Source organism: Mytilus galloprovincialis, chromosome 3 (genome assembly GCF_965363235.1).
Source record: "Mytilus galloprovincialis chromosome 3, xbMytGall1.hap1.1, whole genome shotgun sequence".
NCBI classification, from domain to species: domain Eukaryota; kingdom Metazoa; phylum Mollusca; class Bivalvia; order Mytilida; family Mytilidae; genus Mytilus; species Mytilus galloprovincialis.
In genome coordinates this window covers 25,162,191-25,184,597 of record NC_134840.1, presented here as the reverse complement: position 1 = coordinate 25,184,597, position 22,407 = coordinate 25,162,191, and the positions used below count along the sequence as shown (strand labels likewise).

The window sequence follows — 22,407 nt, the reverse complement described above, 5'->3', positions numbered from 1 at the left end:
TAGCATGCTTTACCTAGCAATTTTATCAAATGATGATATTACGCATACTTTCTAATTTAATTAGATATAACATGTAATTACAGATATTGTGCCAAACTACCTAGTGATGCCTTTACACATCTGACACCCAAATGTCATCTAACCAGTGTCAAAGTCAATGGAGCCTCAATGTACCAAGCTAAACTTAGATTACCAATTAATTCACCTATTAAAATACAAATAACGGTGAGTAGTAATTAAAACCTTAACCATAACTGAAGCAGGAATACTAAGCAACCTAAAAAATGTTACAAAATTAAAATTTGATAAAAAATTATATTCCCCTGATTGCTTGATTTGAAAATGTAATAATCATGGTGATGTTCATCAATAAATAAATGACTTTCATGCTAAGTATTATAGATCTTTTTTCTTTTTAGGGGGAAAAATTCAGAAATGTGTATTTTGTTGGAATTTTGTTGGAATTGTCATTTGTTTTAGTGAGACTTATACATGTAGATATTATAGACCAGTTATTCATTTGCAATGAAGACATTTGATCAATGGGAAGCAATGAAAGATATATTTAGAAGTATTGTTTTGATTTGTTCTTCCTTATTCTTTATGCAGCAGAGCTGTCTTAAATGATCTTCAATGTAATGACATTCAGTTTAATATTATTTCAGAGTGATTTTATGCCAACTAAAAGTTTAGCCAAGAGAGCAGTTGCATTGAAGATGTGTCAAAACCTTCATGAAGAAGGTAACTAACCAATGGCTCTTTTTTCAAAAAATCATTCAGTTGAACTGTTGAAGATATTCATAAGTCGTGAACATTTCAGTACAATCAATTATAATTTTTAAAACTTTACTTATTTTGCCCAATCATGGCAATAGACCATATAAACCAATGTCATCACTTGGCATCTGTGACTGTAAACTTATTAAAGAAAATCAAATTATTTTCAGAGAAAATCAAGTAATATTACTGTATTTTAACATTAGAAAGCGGAAATATTTTGACGTTTGCGAAATTTAAGTCAACCTAGTTCAAGACGAGAGTTGACTGTAGCTATGTGATAGGGTACATACTCACTTAATAGTTAAGTCTATTGTACAAAATATGATTTCAGGTGAATTAGATGACCAGCTTGCTCCTGTTGGGAAGGAATTGTTTTCCTTGGAGGAAGATGATAACAATGAATGGGATGATGAAGATTTGATGGGAGAAGCTAGACCAGGAACTACAAAGAGGAAACAGTATTACCTCAAAAAGGTCCACTTATTTCATTAAAACATTTTCTGCTATCTATTTAAAAAAAGAAATGTGGTATGATTGCAAATGATACAACCATCCATCAGAGTCTAAATAATGAGGTATGATTGCCAATGATACAACCATCCATCAGAGTCTAAATAATGTGGTATGATTGCCAATGATACAACCATCCGTCAGAGTTTAAATAATGTGGTATGATTGCCAATGATACAACCATCCGTCAGAGTCTAAATAATGTGGTATGATTGCCAATGATACAACCATCCGTCAGAGTCTAAATAATGTGGTATGATTGCCAATGATACAACCATCCGTCAGAGTCTAAATAATGTGGTATGATTGCCAATGATACAACCATTCATCAGAGTCTAAATAATGTGGTATGATTGCCAATGATACAACCATCCGTCAGAGTCTAAATAATGTGATATGATTGCCAATGATACAACCATCCGTCAGAGTCTAAATAATGTGGTATGATTGCCAATGATACAACCATTCATCAGAGTCTAAATAATGTGGTATGATTGCCAATGATACAACCATTCGTCAGAGTCTAAATAATGTGGTATGATTGCCAATGATACAACCATCCGTCAGAGTCTAAATAATGTGGTATGATTGCCAATGATACAACCATCCGTCAGAGTCTAAATAATGTGGTATGATTGCCAATGATACAACCATTCATCAGAGTCTAAATAATGTGGTATGATTGCCAATGATACAACCATCCGTCAGAGTCTAAATAATGTGGTATGATTGCCAATGATACAACCATCCATCAGAGTCTAAATAATGTGGTATGATTGCCAATGATACAACCATCCGTCAGAGTCTAAATAATGTGGTATGATTGCCAATGATACAACCATCCGTCAGAGTCTAAATAATGTGGTATGATTGCCAATGATACAACCATCCATCAGAGTCTAAATAATGTGGTATGATTGCCAATGATACAACCATCCATCAGAGTCCAAATAATGTGGATGTAAGCAATTAAAGGTAAACAACAGCCTTCAACAATGAGCAAAACTCATACTTTTATAGTCGGCTAAAAAAGAGGCCTTGATATTACAAAGTGTGGAACAATTCAAATGAAAAAAACTAATGGTATAATGTACAACAGACAAGTAATGAAAGACAAATATGACAGACACCAACCAACGGCAACCACTGAATTGCAGGCATCAGACTTCAGACAGACACACAGAGAAAATGTTCGTGTTAAACTTGTTTGTGAGCACTCAACAAAAGACACAAAATAATGATCTATATAAGAAATTCTTTGTTCTTTTATTGTTTTTTATGATGTATTGTAAACTTATTTTGTTAATTAATGTATGCCTTCTAACCCATTGGGTATAACTGTGCATTATTTAATAAACAGTGTATAAAAATATGAAGATGTGGTATGTTAGCCAATGAGACAACGATCCACTACAGTTTAAATGAAGTGGATGTAAGCCATTATTTGCAACCATGCAGCCTTCAACAATGAATAAAACCCATTCCCTATAGTCGATATGGGCTTGCACACAGTTACTTAAAGCTACTTCAAAGTCAATTACAAATTAGAAATAAATCATTTTCTCTCAAGTACCGGTATAATAATATTTATTACAGCATTGAAAGGTGTTAGGATTATGGGAGGAACAAAATGTTAGAAATGCTATTGCAGAGGGGGGAAAGTATGTTCATTACACTTATTCAGGCCAAAAAATGTAGACGCTATATGATATTTTTATTATTTTTGTAATTAATAATTTTACTTCACAGACAGCCAATATACTGTTAAGAGGATATCCTGAGAAACAAAAGAATAATTTGTACCTACTGAAAATGAAGCTGACAAAACCAATCTCTGACGATCAGAATACCAGAGGAAGAAAACTCAATGATCCAGAGGAAACTTCAAGGTCATTTGGTCTCTTAACCTCTGTTACAATACCACAGGTTTGTAGAACTGGGAATAATAAGATACTTTATAACAAATGTACTATTAGAGTTACTTGATCAAAATGAAACTGTAATAAAATATTTTACTGTTGTGAGCTATAAATATAAAAAAGAAGATGTGGTATGATTGCCAATGAGACAACTGTCCACAAGAGACCAGTTTAGAAAAGTAAAGACTTGTTTTGTTATTCATTTATGCATACTCTGAACGAAGTCAAGATTTGGGACCACTTTAGAACTTTTTCCAAATTTCTTCTTGCATCTTTGTAGTCACGTTGGGTTTTGTTTTGGTGTTCTTATCAATAGTAGGTCAATAAAATGTTGAGCTATTTAGAGTCTCCTTTGTAATGTTTGTTGTTTTCCTTTATTTCTTTTAATACGACCGCAAACAAAAAAATTTTCAATTGTATATTGGTATCATGTCGTCGTCGTCTGAAGACATTTGGTTTTCGCACAATAACTTTAGTATAAGTGAAAAAAAATCTATGATTTTTAAACACAAGGTTTTTGACTACAAAAGGAAGGTAGGGATTGATTTTGGGAGTTTTGGTCCCAACAGTTTAGGAATTAGGGGTAAAAAAAGAGCCCAAGTAAGCATTTTTCTTGGTTTTCGCACAATAACTTTAGTATAAGTAAATAGAAATCTATGAAATTTAAACACAAGGTTTATGACCACAAAAGGAAGGTTTGGATTGATTTGGGAGTTTTTGGTCCCAACAGTTTAGGAATTAGGGGCCAAAAGGGTCCCAAAATTAAACTTTGTTTGATTTCATCAAAAATTGAATTCTTGGGGTTCTTTGTTATGCAGAATCTAACCATATATTTAGATTCTTAATTTTTTAGTCCTGTTTTCAAATTGGTCTACATTAAGGTCCAAAGGGTCCAAAATTAAACTTTAGTTTGATTTTAACAGAAATTGAATCCCTATGATTCTTTGATACGCTGAATCTAACCATGTATTTAGATTTTGGATATTGGACCATAAAAGGTAAATGTCCAATTTTAAAATTTTAAGTTCTTAGACCACATTCATTCTGTATCAGAAACCTATGCTGTGTCAACTATTTAATCACAACCCAAATTCAGAGCTGTATCAAGCATTAATGTTGTGTCCATACTTGCCCCAACTGTTCAGGGTTCAACCTCTGTGGTCGTGTCAAGCTGTGCACTGCAGAGCATTTAATTTACTTTGATTTTGTATATGGTTTAATCAGATTTGGTTGCCTCATTTGAATTTTATCTGATTTTGTTTTACATTTCATAGGTTCCAGAATTTCCAGTATATACCAGGTCAGGGGAGGTTACTACAAGTATAGAACTACTTACATCTGATGTGTGTTATAGTCAAGAGGAGCTAGAAAGATTATCAAAATTCCACCGATTTCTGTTCAGCAATGTCTTACGACTAGAGAAAGATCCAATGATATTCTCTCCCAACCAAGCTGAGCTTGGCTACTTAATTATTCCTTTAGGAAAAGGTAAGTATGTTTTGTGGTAAATTTGATTTTGTCAATAGTAACAAACTGTTTAACTGTTCCTATAGTAACAAACTGCTTACCTATTACTTTTTTATACAACCTTTTGAGATCGAATATTGGTATCACGTCAGCGTCATCCGAAGACATTTGGTTTCTGAACAAAAACTTAAGTATTAGTAAATAAAAATCTATGAAATTTAAACACAAGGTTCATAACCACAAAAGGTTTTTCAAGAGTCAAACAGGTGCTTCCTGTACTGTGTGCTACGCATGCGTGTAAGTATTCTTATGAGTATTTAAAAACGTAGAATACAAAATAATTTAGTGTCAATTAAACGAGAGAGACAAATATCTCTTACTAAAGGAATTTAAATCGAAAAATGACAATTTCCTGATGAATCCGGATTCATTTTGAATTTAGTATTCACATGTCACTGTGTCTGCCTGTTTTCATTTCATTTTAAAACCAAAAGTAGAAAACATGATCTATTGACTATTCTTGATTTGTTTACAACCTCCTTACAGTCATTATAATTGTTCCAAAAAGGATTTTATACAGTTCCAACTTAATAGAAATGATATCCAATTTTGATCAAATGACAGCACTATACTCCTGAAAGTTGAAATGCAGATTTACTGATTTTCCTGGGGAAAATAAGGGCGTATTGCTTTTCCGCTAATTTTTCAAAGTCCCAATGCTACGTTTCCGCAAATTTAAAGTATACGTTTCCGCAATTTGTATTTATTAGTTTTCCGCAAATTTACCTGGTAAATTATAAATATTTGAATATATATTGACTTAAAAAATGTTGCTATGTCCTTATACAGAGACAGGCGAAAGCAGTTTCCAAACTTTTTTTCACTTTTAATTAGTCAATGATTTTGATTCGGGAATCATTATACTTTCATGTTTCACCAACTTGGTATGTCTATGTAATGAAATGACTGATATTTTCATAGATGGCACATTTAAATCCTGTCCGAAATTCTTCTACCAACTCAGTTTATTCGATACATGGATGTAAAAATAATAACTACATTCGTCTTGTATTTGCGTTACTTCCACTTGAATCCGATGAATGTTGCACGAAACTGTTGGATCAGCTTATTGATGTGTGCACTACCCGAAGAATAACTCTCCTGCCCCGAGGTAGTTCACAATGACTTTGAATATGTAATGCATACTGCTGCTACGAAAACTCGAATAGTGCCTAGTCTTTTCATGCCCACTTGAACGAGCTGTTTTACGGTAGCCATCCTAACATTTTTGTTTTTATCGATGTGTTATTGAAACTGCAAACAACATCTTACATAAAGATGAGAACTCTAACTGTAAAAGCATCAGTTTGGAAATGTGAAAAGGAGAAGATGGACTTCCTTCTTCAACAAAATATAAAACTTGTAAACGGTGAATGTACTACTGTGGACTTTGTACGGCGTGTTGGCTACAAATATTCTGCCAGGACTGACTTATGAACTCATATCAAGATATTTCTGATTAGTGCTGACTTTTGAACATACGTTTTTATAGATTTAAATGATGAATTTTACTTGCATGTTATGATGACCTTTGACTTACTTAATATTTATTTTATATTATGGCTTTGCTATCGATCAACAGGTATTCCTCAATTATTTGCGGAAAAGCAATAATTTATTTTTTCCGGAATAGTTACTTTTTTTCCGGAAAAGTAAGATATTTATTTGCGGAAACGTAAACTTTTTTTTCCGGAAACGTCATCTTTTTTTTCCGGAAAAGTAATGCCAATTTGCGGAAACGTAAAACGCCGGAAAATAATTATGATGGTCAATTATTAGGTTTATTAAATAATGGATTAGTGACCTATTGGATGGGGATAAGCGGATTAGTTGTAATCACAACTTGTAACACCTGTTGCAAATGTTAATTACCTGGGGGTCATAAACTTGTCAAAAACATAAAGACAGGTAAATTTATAGTATTTTAATGCGAAAATATTTTTACACTTTCAAATTTAAGTGACGAAATTGATTTGAAATACTTTTGTCAATGCGAAAACCACTTCGTAAATTATGAAAGTGACGAGCGCTAACAAAATCACTGCAGTTATTCTGTGTCAGAAACCTATTATGTTCACTGCAGTTATTCTGTGTCAGAAACCTATTATGTGTCAAATATTTAATTCAGACCTGTGTCAAGCGAGAATATTGTGTCCATGTTTGCCCCAACTGTTCAGGGTTGGACCTTTTGCGGTCGTATCAAGCTGCGCTCAAGAAGCAATTTATTTTTTATGAAATGAAATTTGTCATAAAAATGAACTATTATTTAATTTAATCTGCAAAACATAAGTTTGCTTTACGTCATGAGAAGAGATTTAGCTTGTATATTTACAGAAAATTCCACTTATGTACCATGTTAATCAATAATCAGTCAGTGTTATATATTTTGTAGTAATTTCTATATATTTATAGGCTATATTTACCTTTAAACAGTCATTTCAAATATTAATAAGTATGTGATATTATGTTAATTTTCAAAATTTGCATTGCCAATTGTACATGTTGTAATTACTGATGATAAAATATTATTGATGTTTTGAAAACCTTTTTTTTAAATCTCTTTTTCAGCTACAGAAGAAATTGCTGTTGATTGGGAGTTTATTGAAAAAGTAGAAAATTATAAGCTCCATGAGAGAAGAAACATATATGATACAGAAAGAGAACTTTTTGAATTTACCAAAACAGATTATGAAGATGGTGTTGTAATGCCAGGATACAGGAATATTGATCAGCCTCAACATTTCTACGTAGCTGAAATCAGAATGGATCTCAACCCAGCATCTCCATTTCCATCCCCAGAACTATATAAAACTTTTGCTGAATATTATATAACCAAGTATGGTTTATCAATCACAAATTATGAGCAACCATTACTGGATGTTGATCATACATCTGCTCGGCTCAATTTATTGACTCCACGATATTTGAATCAAAAAGGCGTGGCATTGCCAACAAGTAGTGCAGAGACGAAGAAAGCAAGACGTGAAAATTTACAACAGAAGCAAATTCTTATTCCAGAATTGTGTGAAATCCATGTATTTCCAGCCTCTTTTTGGAGAAAGGCTGTTTGTTTACCAACAATTCTTTACAGAATGAACTGCTTATTAGTGGCTGAAGAACTTAGAATTATAATTACAGAAGGTGCTAATATAGGACAAGCCTCAATTCCTGAGGGATTTATCTATGATGCTTTGAGTTTCTCTTTTCTCAAAGATGAAGAAACTGATGGTATTCCTCTGGACATGAATCCCTCCACTGAGCAGTCTGATGATGATGAAGATGATCAAACAGGAAAAAGTGTAGAAAAGTCTTTCAGTAGTAATGGTTGTGATATTAACAGTCAGGTCAAAGCTGATTTTAATCATACTAATGTTATTAATGTAGTTGATGAGAAAACCTCAAAGTGTGCAGAAACATTCCAAGATGTTGATAAATCTTTAGAAACCAATGAAAATACTGATAATTCTGTTGTATCCACAAATGGCTGGCCAAATGATACTGACATTCCAGAGATACCAGATAATCAGTCGTCAGATACTGTATCTCAATTATCCTCAAACCCTGTACAAACTGCTGAAGTTTGTTGTGAATTTGACAAATTAGTGCTGTCTAAATCTGAGAATGAGAACAATATGAACAAAGAAATAGAAATACAAATGAAACAATCACATAATGATTCTACTGAACAAAATGGAACCAGTTCTCCAGAACGAGTTGTAGAACAGGATGTGTTCAATCAGGTGGGACACTTCGGAGGAAAACCAGTGAAGAAAAAGGAAGAAGATGTTGAAGTGACGGAAGAAGAGCTTGATAAGCTAATGTCATTTGATACTGATGTGGTGACTGGAGATTTTATAGGTCCTTCACCATGTATGATTTTACAGGCCCTGACCATGTCTAATGCTAATGATTTTTTTAGCCTTGAAAGATTGGAGACAATTGGTGATTCATTCCTTAAGTATGCTATCACTGTTTATCTTTTCTGTACATATCCTGGAGTTCATGAAGGAAAGTTAAGTTATTTACGTAGCAAACAAGTTAGTAATTGCAATTTGTACAGACTTGGTAAAAAGAAAGGTTTAGCTGAATGTATGATCTCAACAAAATTTGAACCCTATGAGAATTGGTTGCCACCTGGATATCTAATTAATGAGGAAAGAAGGAAAGGGCCTGTGCCAAAAGTCTTATTGGCAACAAAAGTAGACAAAATACCTGGAAGCAGTTCTGCAGTGAACTTTTGTGACATTAAAATTGATAGTCATTCACATCATTTAACTAATGGATGGGACAAATATGTCCCCTGTTCAAAAGAGGAAAATGAATTTAATAAAGAACTGAAGGAAATTCAAGCCAATGTTGAAGAGGAAGATAGATCTGATTCGTCTGATTGTTTGATCCCCTACTGCTTACAGACTCTTCATAGCTTGCCAGATAAGAGTATAGCTGACTGTGTTGAGTCATTGATAGGTTGTTACCTCACAAGTTGTGGAAAGAAAGTGGCATTGAGGTTCATGTCGTGGTTGGGTCTCCGAGTTCTACCTCAGAAAAAATCTTTAGAGCAGGTATTTATTTGTAGTATACTATTACAACTCATATAGTCATAATCAATGTTACATGTGTTAGATGGATAGACTAAGAAATCACCTTATTTATGATTTGCTTACTTTGCTTGAACTGCTAAGTCACTTGTATTCAGTTAGAGAGATACTCATTTAATAATGTCAGAATTCATTGATTTTATTTAAAACTGTGAAATCTTATGAAAATTAAGAAAGTGACAGAACACAAGCAGAACATGTATGTAAGCAATTTTTACATTTCAGACTGGTTGCGTAGACACACATATATTATCATGTCCAAGCTCTCCATTATTTGATGGGGAACCAGATTCTGTCAATCAGCTTCAACATCTGTTGATTGGTTTTGACAAACTGGAGGAAAAAATCCACTACCATTTCAAAGACCGAGCATATCTACTACAGGCCTTTACTCATGCTTCATATCATTATAACACAGTAACAGATTGTTACCAAAGGTTGGTTTATTTATTAATAATCGGATATTAAATGGAATCTATCTTTAATGTCATTATAACCAATGTACTTTCATTTGCCACCCCTTTAGTGTTCTTCATACAAATTTTGGCTATATCCTGACAACTTTGTGTTTGGTCGTTGAATTGCTTCATGTTTCTGTAAAGCTTATTTGTCCCCAACTGACAAACTTGAATTCTAGTATTATATGGTTATCTTATGTATGTCAAATTTTTAATTAGCCTTGAGCTACTTTTTTTTTACAATTACCCATTTTTGCAGACAAGAGTTTCAGTAGCAAAGATATGATATGAAGACACAATGAATGTTATTTAGTAGTTTAGCATTTACTTGAAAGTTCTTAATGAATTTTTCGCTCTATGTTTGCTGGCACAAAAAAAAAAAAGAAATGGCTTAAAAGGGCTAAATGCAAATGTATCTGGGAAAATAAGTTGGTTTAGAGTATTTTCAATACTTTGCTTTTTGAAATTTTTTTTCTCTATATGTTTCTTTCTTCTCTGTATGTTTCTTTCTTCTCTGTATGTTTCTTTCTTCTCTCCCAATAAGTTTGGTTACATATTAATGCTGATTCAGTGATTGTGAAAAATTATTAACATGTCCTAAATTGTACCTCTTTTTTCAGGTTAGAATTTTTAGGTGATGCAATATTAGATTATGTGATAACACGACATCTGTACGAAGACGCGTGTAAATATTCACCCGGTGTACTTACTGACTTACGGTCAGCTCTAGTCAATAATAATATATTTGCTGCACTTGCTGTTAAATGGGACTTCCATAAGTTCTTCAAGGCTATATCTCCTCCACTGTTCAATGTTATAGAGAAGTTTGTTACGAGGCAGAAGGAGAGAGAAGATGAGATTGATCTAGAAGATGAGGAGGTAAGATTTGATTTACCGTAAAAGTTTTCTATTCAGATTTGAGAACGGCAAGTGAAATTTTTGAAAAAGGCACTTGAGCACTTAAATGAATTGAGAAAAAGTAACTTTGGCACATGAACTGAATGGAATCTGGCCTATGAATAAGGTCCAATATAGTGTAAGGTATTGTATGTACACCTTTTAATTAAATATTTCCTTTGTATCTCCAAAACAAACATGATACACTAGAAATAGACTCTTGGCATTTTAGGGCTTAACATTTTGTAAAGAAATTTGTCTATTGCTAAAGATACTATGTTGATAATTAAATGTTTTTATTTGTGTATTTGGATTTCTGTTTTACTGACTGGTATCCCTTCTCTCCTTAAAAAGCAGGAAGAAGGAGACGATGAAGTGAAAGTAGAACTAGAAGTTCCCAAAGCCTTAGGGGATATATTTGAATCATTAGCTGGTGCTATATACCTGGATAGTGGGATGTCTTTAGACACAGTTTGGAGGGTTTATTATAGAATTATGAAACCACAAATAGGTAAGAATTGAAATAGTAGTAATAGCAGTATGTGAAAAAAGCTACAAGATACAAAAGGGATGATACAAAAGCAAACAACATCATAAAAGATCAATATTTAAAATGACAAGGAAATGAGATTTTATGTGGCAGCCAAACACATAAGTATGACATTGGAGGCAAATCTACCATTTAACATTCAGTCATTAAAGCTGTAAAATGTCCAGGATAACAAAATGTTAAACAATCTTAAAGGGCCTGAATTATACTAAAGAAAAGATGTCAATTGTGACAGTCACCAACCAAAAACAATAAATAACGTGCCACTAGAAAGGGACATAACAATGTGGCAGGGTTAACCAATATTCTTGATATTAAACAGAAAGTATAAGAAGTAGAACACTGATATTGTTCTTTTTAATTGTCTTTACTCAATAATAAACAAATTGTTATGTTTCCAAGTATATTTCACTACAAATCACAACTATTTTTTATACATCTGAATATACCCAAAAAATAAATTTCATGTTTATTCCACATTTATAGGACTCATGAAAGCTTATGTTACAATGACAAAAAAAAAGAACTGCATTTTGATAGAGAAATTTTAAGATCATGAAGCAACTTGGGTTATTTCACTGATAGTTTGGGGGTGACTAAAACTTCTTTTGGAGTCATGATTTCTAGGGCAATGTTTCTATATCACTTCGCTGGTGTGGTAAGCCCACCATAATTTAAGTAGAGACAGACAATACAATGATAAAAAACAAAACCCCAAAAGTCCATAAAACCAAACACCTAAACTTAAAGATGTGCAACACAAACCAAACCTAAAAAAAAAAAGTAAAAAATTAGGAGCTCTTAGAGGGTTTGCACCAGTTAGTGACACACATGATATTGCTTATGTTTAAATCCTGTAAGTTACAGTAAATTTTTGCATTGTCTGATATATTTATTTTAGCATAACTGGGTTGATTTCAACCAAGATATAACGGTTTAAAAGAACAACAACCAGTAAACCTGACCAGAACATTTTACCCTTTAGAAATACATGCTCCTATAGACTTTATTGCATAAACGTGTTTAATTTATATGAATAATTTATTATGACACATGCAAGACAAATTGTAATAACCAAAAAGTTTTAACAGATCCTCTTTGAATATAATTTGAAATACCAGTAGGAGTATACAATTCACTTTAGTTATTGATTGTTTAATCAACAGAAAAATATCTGAAGAGTATTCCTAAGTCCCCGGTCAGAGAACTTCTTGAGATGGAGCCAGAGACAGCTAAATTTGAGTAAGTTTATATTTATTTTTGATAGCTAACCAATGACAAAATTGAGTACAAAGAATGATACTAAAGTATTTCAATTTATGAATATTCAATCTAAAACATGAGAAAGTAGATGAGACACTAGAATGTTATGCATCAAAAACTGTATTCTGTTGGACTTGACAGTGGACTTGAGATGTCTTTTATTATTTTTGTTGTGCGGGACTTGACAGTGGACTTAAGATGTCTTTTATTATTTTTGTTGTGCGAATGGGTTGTTATCTGATTTACTTATTCCCAACATCTATGAAAGAAACATCAATCAGACAGCAACGCAACTTTTAAAGAAAAGATCAACATAATGTTAAGCTATTTTTAGCTCACCTGGCCCGAAGGGCCAAGTGAGCTTTTCTCATCACTTGGCGTCCGTCGTCCGTCGTCGTCCGTCGTCGTTAACTTTTACAAAAAACTTCTCCTCTGAAACTACTGGGCCAAATCAAACCAAACTTGGCCACAATCATCATTGGGGTATCTAGTTTAAAAAATGTGTGGCGTGACCCGGTCAACCAACCAAGATGGCCGCCACGGCTAAAAATAGAACATAGGGGTAAAATGCAGTTTTTGGCTTATAACTCAAAAACCAAAGCATTTAGAGCAAATCTGACATGGGGTAAAAATGTTTATCAGGTCAAGATCTATCTGCCCTGAAATTTTCAGATGAATCGGTCAATCGGTTGTTGGGTTGCTGCCCCTGAATTGGTAATTTTGAAGAAATTTTGCTGTTTTTGGTTATTATCTTGAATATTATTATAGTTAGAGATAAACTGTAAACAGCAATAATGTTCAGCAAAGTAAGATCTACAAATAAGTCAACATGACCAAAATGGTCAGTTGACCCGTTTAGGAGTTATTGCCCTTTATAGTCAATTTTTAACCATTTTTCGTTAATTAAGGTAATCTTTTACAAAAATCTTCTCCTCTGAAACTACTTGGCCAAATTAATCCAAACTTGGCCACAATCATCTTTGGGGTATCTAGTTTAAAAAATGTGTGGCGTGACCTGGTCAACCAACCAAGATGGCCGCCACAGCTAAAAATAGAACAAAGGGGTAAAATGCAGTTTTTGGCTTATAACTCAAAAACCAAAGCATTTTGAGGAAATCTGACATGGGATAAAAACGTTTATCAGGTCAAGATCTATCTGCCCTAAAATTTTCAGATGAATCGGTCAATCGGTTGTTGGGTTGCTGCCCCTGAATTGGTAATTTTGAGGAAATTTTGCTGTTTTTGGTTATTATCTTGAATATTATTATAGATAGAGATAAACTGTAAACAGCAATAATGTTCAGCAAAGTAAGATCTACAAATAAGTCAACATGACCAAAATGGTCAGTTGACCCGTTTAGGAGTTATTGCCCTTTATAGTCAATTTTTAACCATTTTTCGTAAATTAAAGTAATCTTTTACAAAAATCTTCTCCTCTGAAACTACTTGGCCAAATTAATCCAAACATGGCCACAATCATCTTTGGGGTATCTAGTTTAAAAAATGTGTGGCGTGACCTGGTCAACCAACCAAGATGGCCGCCACCGCTAAAAATAGAACATAGGGGTAAAATGCAGTTTTTGGCTTATAACTCAAAAACCAAAGCATTTTGAGGAAATCTGACAGGGGATAAAAATGTTTATCAGGTCAAGAACTATCTGCCCTGAAATTTTCAGATGAATCGGTCAATCGGTTGTTGGGTTGCTGCCCCTGAATTGGTAATTTTGAAGAAATTTTGCTGTTTTTGGTTATTATCTTGAATATTATTATAGTTAGAGATAAACTGTAAACAGCAATAATGTTCAGCAAAGTAAGATCTACAAATAAGTCAACATGACCTAAATGGTCAATTGACCCCTTAAGGAGTTATTGCCCTTTATAGTCAATTTTTAACAATTTTCATTAATTTGGTAAATTTATGTAAATTTTTACCAAATATAGTTCTCTGTTACTAATGGGCAAAGTTCATGATGGATATAATTGTAAGAAGCAAAATCGTTCAGTAAAGTAAGAACTTCAAACACATCACCATCACCAAAATACAATTTTGTCATGAATCCATTTGTGTCCTTTGTTTAATATGCACATAGACCAAGGTGAGCGACACAGGCTCTTTAGAGCCTCTAGTTATGAATGCTATAAATCTTTTAAATTTTACATCATTGAAATCATTTCTTACGTAGATATACTAATTGAGGTACTTTGATACATGTAGCAAAAATGAAACCCAGCAAAAAAGTATAAAAACAAATAAAGTAAATTGTCTCTAGTGAACATATCACAAGTAAAAATCTATGCCAATGTTTCCATGATACATTGTTTTTAAAATCATGAGGATTTACTTTTGCTGTTTTACAATACAACAGTAGGTTTACTTTTGAATGACTGGTACTCAGACACTGTACTATTTTTGCACGTCATGTAGATGTTAGGAACATATGAGAAATTAATACTTAAACATTATTGAAATTTTCTTCATTTTTCAGGAAACCAGAGAGAACATTAGAGGGAAAAATACGAGTCTCAGTGAATGTTGTTAGCAAAGGGGTGTTTACTGGTGTCGGAAGAAATTACAGGATTGCTAAAAGTGCTGCTGCCAAAAAAGCCTTACGAGGAATAAAAACTATGCAAGCTCAGGGACTGGTGCAATAGATATCATAGAAAACCAAAAAATGTGCCATAATTTACTGTAGATTCATTTTTAAATGTTTTCACATTTTTTCTAAAACATTGAATAGAAATTAAAGTCATGAATCAAAATATCAAAGGGAAAGCTTATACTTAGTTCACATGAGTGAAGACAAAACAGAGTTATTACTTAATCATGTTTAGGTTGTGTTTAAACTTAAAAGTTGTTAGACCGAAACAGTCAATATATTTTTTGGATGTACATCTTTGATTTATGAAGTCTCCTTTTTGTTCATATGTCTGACTTTTTTAAATTTACCTCACTTTTTGGTGTTATTCAGTTTTTGTGAAAGTGTAAACCTAGTCCCTTCATATGAAGGTATGATACAATTTTGGTATGTAAAATATATTGTCATGACTTACTTTTCTAGATATTTCAGTTTTGTTATGGCTTATTTATGGAGAAATATAGGCAATTTCAGATAAGTGCAATATTTGAACAAAACATCACAGAAAGAGATAATTTCTGTTGGTTGTCTATGAATATATTCTTTAGTTTATAGATTTTCTAGTTTTCTATATTATTATCAATGGATATAAGTTAATTAATTTATACAATTCGAATTCTTACAATTACATGTGTGGTAAAAGATTTTGACACCAAAATACATACAGAAAAAGATTTGACACTTAAATTTCAGTTGCGTTGATATAAAATTCATGGGGGTTACCAAATTCATTTCTGCTGTATGAATAAATCAAATGTATTTGTACTATCTTAAATGTTAAACATTTAATCGTAAGTCACAGATTCCTGAAATTTCATATCAAGCTTCCTGAGAGCATTCTATACTGTGTGATGTGTTTTTACATTTATATCTTGTCAACTTCCAGTTTTAATACTAAATACTTATATATTTTTCCTCATAATTGGCATTGATGATATTTTTGTCACAGTTTTCTCAGGTTCTATGAATCAGAGCTTCCTGTATAGTATCTAGCTTCATGTGAGCATGTTAAACTGGTGGATAACAGAATGATGAAACATATATTATAGTTAGGCACCTGCTATTATGGAAATATTTGAGGAACTTTTTCCATTTTTCAAAATTTTAACAAGCTGGTACCAAATTTTGTTTTCATATCTTTGAACTTCACAGAAATTTTGCAGACCTTTAGAAGTTGTTAACCTTCCATTATGTAGTTATTTAAACCTATAGAAGTTGTTAACCTTCCATTATGTAGTTATTTAAACCTATAGAAGTTGTTAACCTTCCATTATGTAGTTATTTAAACCTATAGAAGTTGTTAACCTTCCATTAGGTAGTTATTTAAACCTATAGAAGTTGTTAACCTTCCATTATGTAGTTATTTAAACCTATAGAAGTTGTTAACCTTCCATTAGGTAGTTATTTAAACCTATAGAAGTTGTTAACCTTCCATTATGTAGTTATTTAAACCTTTAGAAGTTGTTAACCTTCCATTATGTAGTTATTTCATGATTTTGCCATTGTTACCTTTTATATTTCCATTATATTCAAATTCATTATAGTTTATTGTTTAAAAAGCAAACAGTGCAACCAGACCAGTAGAGGGACTGAGTCTTTGATATGATATTTTCTCTCTATTCAATGGTTCCTCACAGAATATTACCTGGTATAGAACTTTAAGTAAAACTTTAAACTATTCTACCTCTCTATTTGTCATGTGAACAACTTGTGAAACAACTTATTATTATTTCGACTCAAATTTTAACTGAAGATTTGTAAGTGAAATAATTTCACGCAGTATATATATAGAAAGAAGAAACTACAGTATAAATGTATTATGTTCTCACTGTTACTTAATCATTAGGTTTCACACATCTTTTCATCTGTATTTTATAAGAGTGCTTATACCTTTGTTTTAAGGTATTATGACCATAAAACGTGCTGAGTCTTTGTTTAAGATATCAAGATCATAAATAGTGCTATATCTTTAATTTAAGGTATCATAATTGTTAAAAGTGCCGATTCTTTGTTTTAAGGTATTACAAAATGTATGACCATAAAAATTGCTGATTCTTTGTTTTAATTTGTTATGACCATAAAAAGTGGTGATTCTTTGTAAGTATCATGACCATATAATAATAAATGACTTGCATTTTCCATTCAAAACATGCATCGTTTAGAAAATATTCAAAAACTATATTCATTTTGTAAATTTCTTAGATGAAGTAAGTAATTCAGACAGTGTTTTACTAATTGTCCTACTCAGGAATGTTAAATCTGGCAAGAGTACAGATTTTATAAATTATGATTTAAATAATTGTTTTCAAAAACTGTAATAAAAATTAATATCACTAGTTTTGTAATGGTCCTGTGAACAGTTTCACAAAAATTCTTAAGACTAAAGTAAGCATATTGAAATTTTTCATGACTGGCTTAAAATCAACTTCAATAGTAAGATTTTTTGCATAATTGATTACAGATTCTAGCTAATGAATGTATATTGAACAAACAAATGAAAATATATCTAACTGGCTACAAATCCAATTATTTAATTAATCTTAGGAACAAAAATATATAATGAATTTTAGTTTTGAATATTGTATGTTATTGTGTGTAATTGAAGTAAGAAAAAAATATTTTTTAAGGGCTAATATGGTAATATGCATATACATGTCTAAAAAAACATTATATCTGGTCATTATTGCAGTCTGCACTCAGATTAAACAGTAAAATTTTTGCTGTTAAGAGTGTAGAAACCATCATATTTTTACAGCCAATTTGACAAAAAGGAAACTTTGTCAGTTAACAATTAAGTGCCAGTCTTTGTAAGAATCACACAATTTAGAAGAATTGAAAAACATAACTGGAAAAACCAGCCAACCTAACCATTCTATTTCTAAGTTACCCTCGTCCTGAGTTAGAAATGGTAGGTCTTTTGTTTCTTCTTGTCTGGTAATTACAGAATTCTCCACATAACTTTTGGTTAGAATGCTTGCAAGTTACAGAATTAACTCCCCCTTATTTGGTAATTTTTAGTACATTTCAAACAAATAATATCTAGAAATACAAAAACAGGAAATGGAAACTAATGGTATATTATGTACCATTATACATTTTGAACTTAAACCAATGTAAACTTAAGTGGGTTTTTTGTTTGTCATCGATTCTTATACAGATTGGCACTTAATTACAACATAATCAGTGGCAATTAGATGATTATTATAAATAATGATCTGTTTATTTTCATTCCAGTTTATTGAATGTGATATTTAGTCAAAATAAACTGTATTTGCTGGTCAGTTTTATTTGTTTGTGTTACCAAACCATCATTGAATTTGTTCCATCAAGAAGTAAGAGTTGTTCAGCTTTTCATTCACTTAGCCATGTGACCAATTGCCATCTTTTGACATCTTTACTAAATTTATAAAAAAAAAATGTTTGTTTCAGTGCATTGAAGAGGTCTTTTGTTGGAAATACTGTACCTTGCATCAGATTTTGTTGCATTTAAAAGTAATAAAATTAAGAATGGAGTTCAATTGGGGAATATGTCAAAGAGACAACAACCACCAATTTTTCATCAGCGTAGCAAGAAAATCGTGCACCCATAGGCTGACCCCCTAAATAAAATTGTGTACTAGTTCAGTGAAAATGGATGTCTTACTAAACTCCAAAACATATAAATGAACTAAAATTTAAAAAAAAAACATGCAAGACTAACAGCTGGCCCCTAAACAAAAATGTGTACTGGTTAAGTGATAATGGATGTCATACTTAACCAAGAAATATACACTTGAAACAGCCAGGTGCTCCGCAGGGCCCATCCTTATACAACCGCAGAGGTCAAACCCTGCACAGTTGGGGCAAGTATGGACAAAACATTTAAGCTTGATACAGCTCTGTATTTGAATTGTGATCAAATTTTTGACATTATATGGGTTTCTTACACAAATCAAATGTCAAGATCTTACAAATCTATTGCACAATATTATGCAATTAAAGATTTCTTTTTCAAACTTTTTTTGCAATTAGTCCAAAATCTGACATTTCTTTATACACATTTTACAAGTAGTGTAAGGGAGGTAAATCTGAACATACTCAACATTGTATGTTAAAGCTTTTGAATTACCTCCCTTTCACTGCTTTTAAATTGTCTTAATTGTCCATTGACCAGAAAAACCTAGTTTTCCCCCTTTTTTGTCCCTAATTCCATAACATTTTGAGCCATAACCCCCAAAAGTCAATACTAACTATCCCTTCATGGTATGGAAACTTGTGGTATAATTTCAGAGAGATTCATACACTTAAACACAAGTTATTGTTTGAAAACTACAAAAATGCTTATTTTGGGGCCCCTTTTTGGCCCCTTATTCCAAAACTATTTGGACCATAACCCCCAAAATCAATCCCAACCTTCCTTTAGTGGTATTGAACCTTCTGTTAAAAATTTATAATGATCCATTCACTAAAACTTAATTTATTGTCAGGAAACTAAATGCGTCTTCGGACGACGACACAGATGACGACGACATGATAGCATTATATAACGCAAAAAATGCTTTGCGGTTGTATAAAAATTAAAAATCATACAAGACTTACAAAGGCCAAAGGCTCCTGACTTAGGACAGGCGCAAAAATACAGCTGGGTTACACATGTTTTGTGAGATCTCAACCCTCCCCCAGTAAAACTCACAAGTTCTTGATTTTTTCAACTTTGGAAATTCCATAAAACACTGGGTTAAAACTTTTTTTACAAATACCAAATCAGCAATAACACAGAATAATTTTCTATCAGATTTTTTTACAATTGAAAGAGGTTGCAGACAAGGGGATCCTTTATCCCCTTACATTTTCTTGTTATGTGCAGAAATTTTAGGACTATTACTTAGAAAAAACGAAAATATAAAAGGTATTACTATTGAAGACTCAGAATTTTCGATCTCACAATATGCTGATGACACCACACTTATTTTAGATGGTTCACCAGAATCCTTAGATGCATCTCTTTGTGTTTTATTACATAATCAATTGTTATGTAATTAGTTGCTATATTGTGTTGTCCACACTTGAATGAATTTAGCATCTTTGTTCTACATAACATCCCAAAATATTTTATAGATTCTTGAACAACACAGCTTGACCTCCAAAACTGTGTACAAAATGTATCAGATTTCCAAAAGCATCAATAGAACAAATTTTATATCCAATTGAATTTAGTGATCTCTTATGAATTGATGTTGCAAACTTCATTGAAGATTTATGAGAGAAGGAAATACAATAGGAAAAATCTGAGACACAGTTTTTGAGGTCAAACTGTGTTGTGCAAGAATCTATAAAATATTTTGGGATGCTATGAATAACAAAGAAGATAAATTCATTCAAGTATGGACATCACAATATAGCAACTAATTACATAACAATTAATTATGTAATAATTATGTCATAATGAAATTATCACAATTTGAAAGATTAATCCTTCATCTTTCTTTTGGTACTTCATTTATAAAATTTAAAGAAGGATGAGGGGAATTACATCAGTTTAAAGATGTCTGATTGGGGATGAAAAATCTTTGTATTGTGCTACCTTAAATCTAAAACAATGCATCAAAGGATTAAAACTAACTTGGATAAGAAGAATGATTAAGCAAACTAATAACTATTGTAAGTTACTAACTTGTACTGAAAAAGTTAAATTAAATGAATTATTCTTGGTAGGTCCAAGAACACAAGTTAGAAATCCTTTTTGGCAGGAGGTTTTTAATGCTTGGACTGAACTCCAAACCAAAGTAGCTATTAAAAAGGAATATGATTTTAACACATCTAATCTTTGGAATAATAAAAAAATAAAAATAAAATTGGTAATCAAATCCCTCTGTATAAAAAATGGACTGAAAAGGGAGCCTGGCTAATAAATGATGTAATTGATAATGATGGACATTTAATGAATTGGCAGGAATTTTAAAAAAGCATATATTTCTTATATTTCAAGGAGTAATGTCAGCTGTTTATTCCTATATGAAAAGTCTTAATATTAAATTTAATCAGCTTATAAATCCTTATGGGCCAATTATACCAACTACTATTTCTATATTTATGAAATCTACAAAAGGATCAAAAGACATGTACAATGTTTTAAATGAAAAAATAACAAATATCACATCACAGGAAAAGTGGTCCCTAATCCCAAATAGACATAATATTATTTGGAATAAAATATACAGACTGCAATTTTACATTACTAAAAATTCAAAATTACAATGGCTCCAATACAGGATAAATCACAGAATATTGGGAACTAATAAAATACTCTACAAAATTAAAGTCTCACAACACAATAAATGCACTTTCTGTATGGACTCAATAGAAACTATAGAACACATATTCAAAAGTTTTTATACGACCGCAAAAATTTTAATTTTTTGGTCGTATATTGCTATCACGTTGGTGTCGTCGTCTGCGTCGTCTTTTGAATACTTTTAGTTTTCGCACTCTAACTTTAGTAAAAGTGAATAGAAATCAATGAAATTTTAACACAAGGTTTGTGACCACAAAAGGAAGGTTGGGATTGATTTTGGGAGTTTTGGTCCCAACATTTTAGGAATTAGGGGCCAAAAAGGGCCCAAATAAGCATTTTCTTGGTTTTCGCACTATAACTTTAGTTTAAGTGAATAGAAATCTATGAAATTTTGACACAGGGTTTATGACCACAAAAGAAAGGTTGGGATTGATTTTGGGAGTTTTGGTTCCAACAGTTTAGGAATTAAGGGCCAAAAAAGGGCCCAAATAAGCATTATTCTTGGTTTTCGCACAATAACTTTAGTATAAGTAAATAGAAATCAATGAAATTTTAACACAAGGTTTATGACCACAAAAGGAAGGTTGGGATTGATTTTGGGAGTTTTGGTCCCAACATTTTAGGAATTAGGGGCCAAAAAGGGCCCAAATAAGCATTTTCTTGGTTTTCGCACTATAACTTTAGTTTAAGTGAATAGAAATCTATGAAATTTTGACACAGGGTTTATGACCACAAAAGAAAGGTTGGGATTGATTTTGGGAGTTTTGGTTCCAACAGTTTAGGAATTAAGGGCCAAAAAAGGGCCCAAGTAAGCATTATTCTTGGTTTTCGCACAATAACTTTAGTATAAGTAAATAGAAATCAATGAAATTTTAACACAAGGTTTATGACCACAAAAGGAAGGTTGGGATTGATTTTTGGAGTTGCGGTCACAACAGTTTATGAATTAGGGGCCAAAAAGGGGCCCAAATAAGCATTATTTTTGGTTTTTGCAC

General features: G+C 32.1%; 1 protein-coding gene across 3 annotated transcripts in view; it reads left to right on the top strand.

Annotated features, from left to right (window-relative positions):
- LOC143067505 (endoribonuclease Dicer-like) overlaps positions 1–18,419 on the top strand; it is a 31,983-nt gene extending 13,564 nt beyond the window's left edge. For all 3 annotated transcript variants that reach the window (XM_076240823.1, XM_076240824.1, XM_076240825.1), the window contains exons 7-17: positions 84–225; positions 666–741; positions 1,112–1,254; positions 3,040–3,216; positions 4,484–4,697; positions 7,305–9,298; positions 9,560–9,771; positions 10,413–10,671; positions 11,044–11,200; positions 12,406–12,481; positions 14,989–18,419. In XM_076240823.1, the coding sequence (XP_076096938.1) occupies positions 84–225; positions 666–741; positions 1,112–1,254; positions 3,040–3,216; positions 4,484–4,697; positions 7,305–9,298; positions 9,560–9,771; positions 10,413–10,671; positions 11,044–11,200; positions 12,406–12,481; positions 14,989–15,154 (3,616 nt within the window). In that variant the 3' untranslated portion in view covers positions 15,155–18,419. The remainder of the gene's footprint in view (positions 1–83; positions 226–665; positions 742–1,111; positions 1,255–3,039; positions 3,217–4,483; positions 4,698–7,304; positions 9,299–9,559; positions 9,772–10,412; positions 10,672–11,043; positions 11,201–12,405; positions 12,482–14,988) is intronic.
- The last annotated feature ends 3,988 nt before the right edge of the window (positions 18,420–22,407 follow it).